Consider the following 6,912-nt stretch of genomic DNA (forward strand, 5'->3'; position numbering starts at 1 on the left):
GCAGAGGTCTCGCCAAGTTGCCCAGGTGGGTCTCGAACCCGCGGGCTCAGGCAATCCACTCATCTCAGCCTCCCAAAGGCGGGGGATTACAGGCTGAGCCACCAAGCCCGGCTCAAATTTTATTTTTTAAGGAAAGTTTGCAAACATACACAAAGAGAATAGATAAATGAACCCTCATATACCCCTCACCCAGATTCAATAATTAGCAAGATTTTGTCACTTACTTCATCTAACCCTTTCTGTTGATTTCTTTGAGGTATTATTTTTAAAGCAAATTCCAGACTTCATGTCATTTCATCTGTACTTACATCAATATATATCCCTATTAAAATAGATATTTTCAGGCCGGGCGCAGTGGCTCACACCTATAATTCCAGCACTTTGGGAAGCTGAGGTGGGAGGATTGTCTGAGCCCACGAGTTCGAGAACAGCCTGGGCAACTTGGTGAGCCCTCATCTGTACAATAAATGAAGAAAAAGTAGCGGGGCATGATGGCATATGCCTGTAGTGTCAGCTACTTGGAAGGCGGAGGTGGAAGGATCGCCTGGGCCCAGCAGGTCAAGGCTGCGGTGGCCATGAGCATGCCACTGCACTCCAGCCTGTGCAACAGAGTGAGACTCCTACTCAAAAAAAAAAAAAGTTTGGGTGTGTCGCTCAGGCTAGTCTTGAATTCCTGTGCTCAAGTGATCCTCCAGTCTCAGCCTCCATAGTAGTTGGGATTACAAGTGTGTGTCATCATGCCCAGTGAGCTGGTGCTTATAAAAATGTATGGAATAGCAGTTTTGGTTGGGCATGGTGGCTCATGTCTGTAATCACAGCACTTTGGGAGGCTGAAGCAAGAGGATTGCCTGAGTTTAGGGGTTCGAAACCATCCTGAGCAACATGGCTAGACCGCATCTCTGCAATAAGTCAGAAAATTAGCCAGGCATGGTGGTGCACACCTGTAGTTCCAGCAATTGGAAGGCTGAGGTAGAAGGATCACCCAAGGCTGCAGTGGCCGTGAGCATGCTACTACATTCCAACTTAGGCAACAAAGTGAGCTCTGACTCAAAAAAAAAAGCAATTTTGTCAATCTGTGAATTTCCTACTTTATGTATTTGGTTGTTAGTCTTTTTCTGAAATATTTATGAGCTCTTTCACATTAAAGAAATTATCAGCTGGGCTTGGTGGCTCAGCCTGTAATCCCGTGATTTGGGAGGCTGAGGTGAGTGGATTGCCTGAGCCCGTGGGTTCGAGACCCCCTGGGCAACTTGGTGAGATCTCATCTCTACAAAAAATAAAAAAATAAAAATTAGCCGGCCATGGTAGCGCGCGCCTGTAGTTCCAGCTACTTGGAAGGCTGAGGTGGAAGGATCGCCGGAGCCCAGCAGGTTGAGTCTGTGGTAGCCGGGAGCGGCCACTGCACTCCAATCTGGGCGACAGAGCGAGACTCCAACTCAAAAAAAAAAAAAAAAGAAGAAGAAATTATTCACTTGTCAGTCCCATATTTGTAAATACTTCTTTCCAGTTTTTTATTAATATTTTGACTTTGTTTATGGCATTGTTGAGTTTATAGCAGATTGGGACCTTTATATAGTTATCTATGGAAATGTATACATTTGAACTTTACGTGAGATTTAGCAATATTTTTCTGTATATCTTTTACTAGATGGTACGTTTCTTTCTTTTTTTTTTTAATCAATATTTTGTATTATGATTTTGTGGGGTACAGTTAAGGGTTAGGTGTACAATTACGTTTCATTCAGGCACCCTGTTGATAAGAGGTGCTTCCCCATCCCCAGACAGATATTTACGACTGTTAATCCCATCCCCCCCCCTTTTTTTTTTAACTGTAGAGATGAGGTCTTGCCAAATTGCCTGGGCTGGTCTCAAACCTCTGGGCTCAGGCAATCCACTTGCCTTGGCCTCCCAAAGTCCTCGGATTATAGGCTGAATCACTGAGCCTGGCCTTTGCAATATTTTTCATTATGGCTTCCAAGTTCATGTTTTACTTAAAGGCTGATTCTCCCATTCTATGAGTATAAAAAGAAAAACTCTTGGTTGGGCTTGGTGGCTCAGCCTGTAATCCCAGCGCTTTGGGAAGCCGAGGCAAGTGGATTGCCTGAGCCCATGGGTTCAAGACCTGCCCGGGCAACTTGGTGAGACCTCATCTCTACAATAAATCAAAAATTAGTCAGACATGGTAGCGCACACCTGTAGCTCCAGCTACTTGGAAGGATTGCTGGAGCCCAGCAGGTCGAGGCTGCGGTGGTCGGGAGTGTGCCACTGCATTCCAGTCTGAGCGACAGAGTGAGACTCCACCTCAAAAAAACAAAACAAAATGAAAAATTCTCATGTATTATTCTGGAATTTTCACTATTTCATATTTTTTTTTTTGAGTTGGAGTCTCACTCTGTCACCCAGACTGGAGTGCAGTGGCCACTCCTGGCCACTGTAGCCTCAACCTGCTGGGCTCCGGAAATCCTTTCGCCTCAGCCTTCCAAGTAGCTGGAACTACAGGCACGCACTATCACACCCAGCTAGTTTTGGATTTATTGTAGAAATAAGGTCTCACCAAGTTGCCCAGGCGGGTCTCGAACCCGTGGGCTCAGGTAATCCACTCACCTCGGCCTCCCAAACGCTGGGATTACAGGCTGAGCCACCAAGCCCGGCCACTATATCATGTTTATATTGAACTCTTCTATCACTCAGACATGGGTTCCCATGTTGGGAACACTTTTTTTTCTTTTTTAAATTTTTATTGTAGAGATGAGGTCTCACCAAGTTGCCCAGGTTGGTCTCCAACCTGTGAGTTTAGGCAATCCCCTCACCTCGGCCTCCCAAAGTGCTGGGATTATAGGCGTGAGCCACTACGCCCGGCCCCATGTTGGGAACTCTTGGTTGAAGGAGGTGGAAACAGCTCCTGCCCCTCTGACCTTGACTTTCTTTCCATCGATCTCAAGGGAACGCACTGTAAAGTCCACTCCAATTGTGTTCTGCTGTGTCTCGGTGTAGACCCCAGACTTGAAATGCTGTATCACACACGTCTTCCCCACATTGGAATCCCCAATGAGAATAATCTTGAACAAGTAGTCAAAGTTCTCATCTGCTGACCTGGCTGAGCTGGAGAACTGCATGGCTCTTGCCACCTAGAATAGACCTAGGGAGAAAGGAAGGACTTCAACTTCTCTTCAGTGAGCATTTACCAGGCACTGGGCACTAGGGACCAAGTAGAAGATGAGACAGAGGGAGGATATTGCTTATACTGCATGAACATCCTTGTAGTAGAAGGATACTAACAACTGGTCAGGCACAGGGGAGTTGCCCCTACAAGCCCACACCTGCCTGAAGGTGTGCTGAACATGACTTAGGGGTGTCTTCAAATGTAGAAAGTCAACACTATCAGATAAAAGCCACTGAAGAAATCCTAGTCCTGGAGATAAGGTGCCCATGCTCTATCAGGAGATGGCAGAGGAAATGCCCACAGCAGTGACCCACCATCCTTTGGAGGACCTGACTGTTTTGATTTCACAGGGGGAGAAGACTCCCACCTACTAGAAGACTGACCGACTGGGCACAGTGGCTCATGGCTATAATCACAGCACTTTGGTAGGCTGAGGTGAGAGGATTGCCTGAGCCCACGGGTTCAAGACCAGCCTGGGCAACTTGGCAAAACGTCACCTGTACAATAAATTAAAAAAAAGAATAAGCCAGGCATGGTAGCACACACCTGTATTTCCAGTTACATGGAAGGCTGAGGCGGACGGATCACCTGAGCCCAGCAGATCAAGGGGACAGTGGCCGTGAGCAGCATGCCACTGCACTTCAGCCTGGGCAACAGTGTGAGACTTCAACTCAAAAACAAAAAAAAAGATTGACTGCCCAGGCAACCAGCAAGAAGGACTGTCATGATTTGACAGGTAAGTCAGTTTAGGGAAGAGTGATGTGGCATTTTTATTCTGGTTGACAATAATTTTTCTTGCCCAGGAAATCAGGGTTTTGAGAATATTCAAAATTAAAACTGTGGTTCGAATGTTATAAGCCTGCTGGGCTCAGTGGCTCAGCCTGTAATCCCACGCCTTTGGGAGGCTGAGGTGAGTGGATTGTCTGAGTCCGCGGGTTCGAGACCCGCCTGGGCAGGCGAGACCTCACCTCTACAATAAATCAAAAAATTAGCCAGGCGTGGTAGTGCATGCCTGTAGTTCCAGCTACTTGGAAGGTTGAGGCGGAAGGATCGCCGGAGCCCAGCGGGTCAAGGCTATGGTGGCCGGGAAGTGGCCACTACACTCCAGTCTGGGCAACACAGTGAGACTCCAACTCAAAAAAAAAAAAGAATGTTATAAGCCAGGTGTAGTGGCTCACGCCTATAATTCCAGCACTTTGGGAGGCGGAGGCAAGAGGACTGTCTGAGCCCGTGGGTTCGAGACCAGCCTGGGCAACTTGGCGAGACCCCATTTCTACAATAAATAAAAAAAATTAGCCGGGCGTGGTGGCCCAAGCCTGTAGTTCTAGCTATGCGGAAAGTTGAGGTGGGAGGATCACCTGAGCCCAGCAGATCGAGGGGGGCTGTGAGTGTGTCACTGCACTCCAGCCTGGCTGACAGAGTGGGATGGACTCAAAAGAAAAAAGAATGTTATGGCATATTTTGGGGCTGGGCGCAGTGGCTCTTACATGTAATCTAGCATTTTGGGAGGCCAAGGCAAGAGACTTGCTTGAGCCCAGGAGTTTGAGGTCAACCTGGGCAACATAACAAGATTCCATCTCTACAAAAAATAAAAAAAGTTAGCTGGGCGTGATGGTGCACCCCTGCAATCCCGACTACTTGGGAGGCTGAGGCGAATGTATCACCTGAGTCCAGGAGGTTGAGGTTGCAGTGAGCTGTAAGCCGTGATTGTGCCACTGCACTCCAGCCTGGGTGACAGAGTGAGAATTTACCTTAAAAAAAAAAAAAGAATGCTACGGACTGGGCGTGGTGGCTCAGCCAGTAATCCCAGAGGATTGCCTGAGCTCAGGGGTTTGAGACCAGCCTGAGCAACATGGTGAGACCTTGTCTCTACAATTAATAATAATGAAAAAAAATTAGTCAGGCATGGTGGCACAGCTACTTGGAAGGCTGAGGAGGAAGGGTCACCTGGCCCAGTAGATTGAGGTTGTGGTGGCCATGAGTGTGCCACTGCACTCCAGTCTGGGTGACAGAGTGAGACTCTGACTCAAAAAAAAAAAAAAAAGAATGTTATGGCATATTTTACCATAGGCTGGAAAATATCTTTTCTTTTCTTTTCTTTTTTTTTTTTTTTAGTCGAGTCTCACTCTGTTGCCCAGACTGGAGGGCAGTGGCATGCTCCTGGCCACAGCAGCCTCAATCTGCTGGGCTCAGGCGATCCTTCCACCTCAGCCTTCCAAGTAGCCGGAACTACAGGTACACGCTACCACGCCTGGCTAATTTTTTATTTATTGTAGAGACCCAAGTTGCCCAGGAGGGTCTTGAACCCGTGGACTCAGGCAACCCACTCGCCTCGGCCTCCCAAAGTGCTGGGATTACAAGTTGAGTCACTGAGCCCGGCCTGGAAAATATCTCTTTTTTTTTTTTTTTTTTTTTTGCGTCGGAGTCTCACTCTGTCACCCAGACTGGAGTGCAGTGGCCGCTCCCGGCCACCTCGACCTGCTGGGCAGCCTCAACCTGCTGGGCTCTGGCGATCCTTCTGCCTCAGCCTTCCAAGTAGCTGGAACTACAGGCACATACTACCACGCCTGGCTAGTTTTTGATTTATTGTAGAGATGAGGTCTCGCTAAGTTGCCCAGGTGGGTCTTGAACCCGCAGCTCAGGCAATTCACTCACCTCGGCCTCCCAAAGTTTGGGATTACAGGTTGAGCCACTGAACCCGGTCTGGAAAATATCTTTTTTTTTTTTTTTTGAGTTGGAGTCTCACTCTGTCACCCAGACTGGAGTGTAGTGGCCGCTCCCAGCCATCACAGCCTCGACCTGCTGGGCTCCGTGATCCTTCCGCCTCAGCCTTCCGAGTAACCGGAATTACAGGCATGTACTACCATGCCCGGCTGATTTTTTGATTTATTGTAGAGATGAGGTCTTGCTGCCCAGGCGGGTCTCGAACGCTCGGGCTCCGGTAATCCACTCACCTCAGCCTCCCAAAGGCGCGGGATTACAGGCTGAGCCACCGAGCCCGGCTGGAAAATATCTTAAAGGTTTTTTTTTCCCTGTGCCTGACCCTATCTTAAAGGTTTTTAATGACAGTGTTTCCCAAATTAACTGACTATGATAATTATCTGGGGAGATAGTTAAAAATATATATTCTTGGAGCCTATCCCAGACCTGCTGAACATATTCTAAAATTAAAAAATACAAAACCCAACACTCTCTCTCAGGTGATTCTGGTGACCAGCCAGGTTTTGGAAACACTATCACCCACCTGAAACTTCATTCCCTGCTTAAATATCCACACATGCTTACATAGCTTTGATCACAAGGAACTCACTACCTCATGTAAAAAATTCCATTTTGGCCGGGCTCGGTGGCTCAGCCTGTAATTCCACGCCTTTGGGAGGCTGAGGTGAGTGGATTGCCTGAGCTCGCGGGTTCGAGACCCGCGAGAACTCATCTCTACAATAAATCAAAAAATCAGCTGGGTGTGGTAGCACATGCCTGTAATTCTGGCTACTCGGAAGGCTGAGGTGGAAGGATCGCCAGAGCCCAGCAGGTCGAGGCTGCGGTGGCCGGGAGCGGCCACTGCACTCCAGTCTGGGCGACAGAGTGAGACTCCAACTCAAAAAAAAAAAAAAATTCATTTTGTACTGAGCAGCTCTCACCTCCGTGGGGTTGAAACCGACTCCCCTCCGAGGTTTCCATCTGTCTAGCCCAGTGCTGTCCTTACTCTGCTGGAACACATCAAATTCCTTTTCCACATGACAGCTCAG

At 48.1% G+C, this 6,912-nt stretch overlaps 1 protein-coding gene across 1 annotated transcript in view; it reads right to left on the reverse strand.

Annotated features, from left to right (window-relative positions):
* RAB19 (RAB19, member RAS oncogene family) overlaps positions 1-3,164 on the reverse strand; it is an 18,141-nt gene extending 14,977 nt beyond the window's left edge. The window contains exon 1 of the mRNA XM_008058164.1: positions 2,916-3,164. Coding sequence (XP_008056355.1) covers positions 2,916-3,116 — 201 coding nt within the window. The 5' untranslated portion in view covers positions 3,117-3,164. The remainder of the gene's footprint in view (positions 1-2,915) is intronic.
* Between the last annotated feature and the right edge of the window lie 3,748 nt (positions 3,165-6,912).

This window comes from Carlito syrichta, unplaced genomic scaffold (assembly GCF_000164805.1).
Source record: "Carlito syrichta isolate Samal-C Ts95f unplaced genomic scaffold, Tarsius_syrichta-2.0.1 Scaffold303235, whole genome shotgun sequence".
NCBI lineage: Eukaryota > Metazoa > Chordata > Mammalia > Primates > Tarsiidae > Carlito > Carlito syrichta.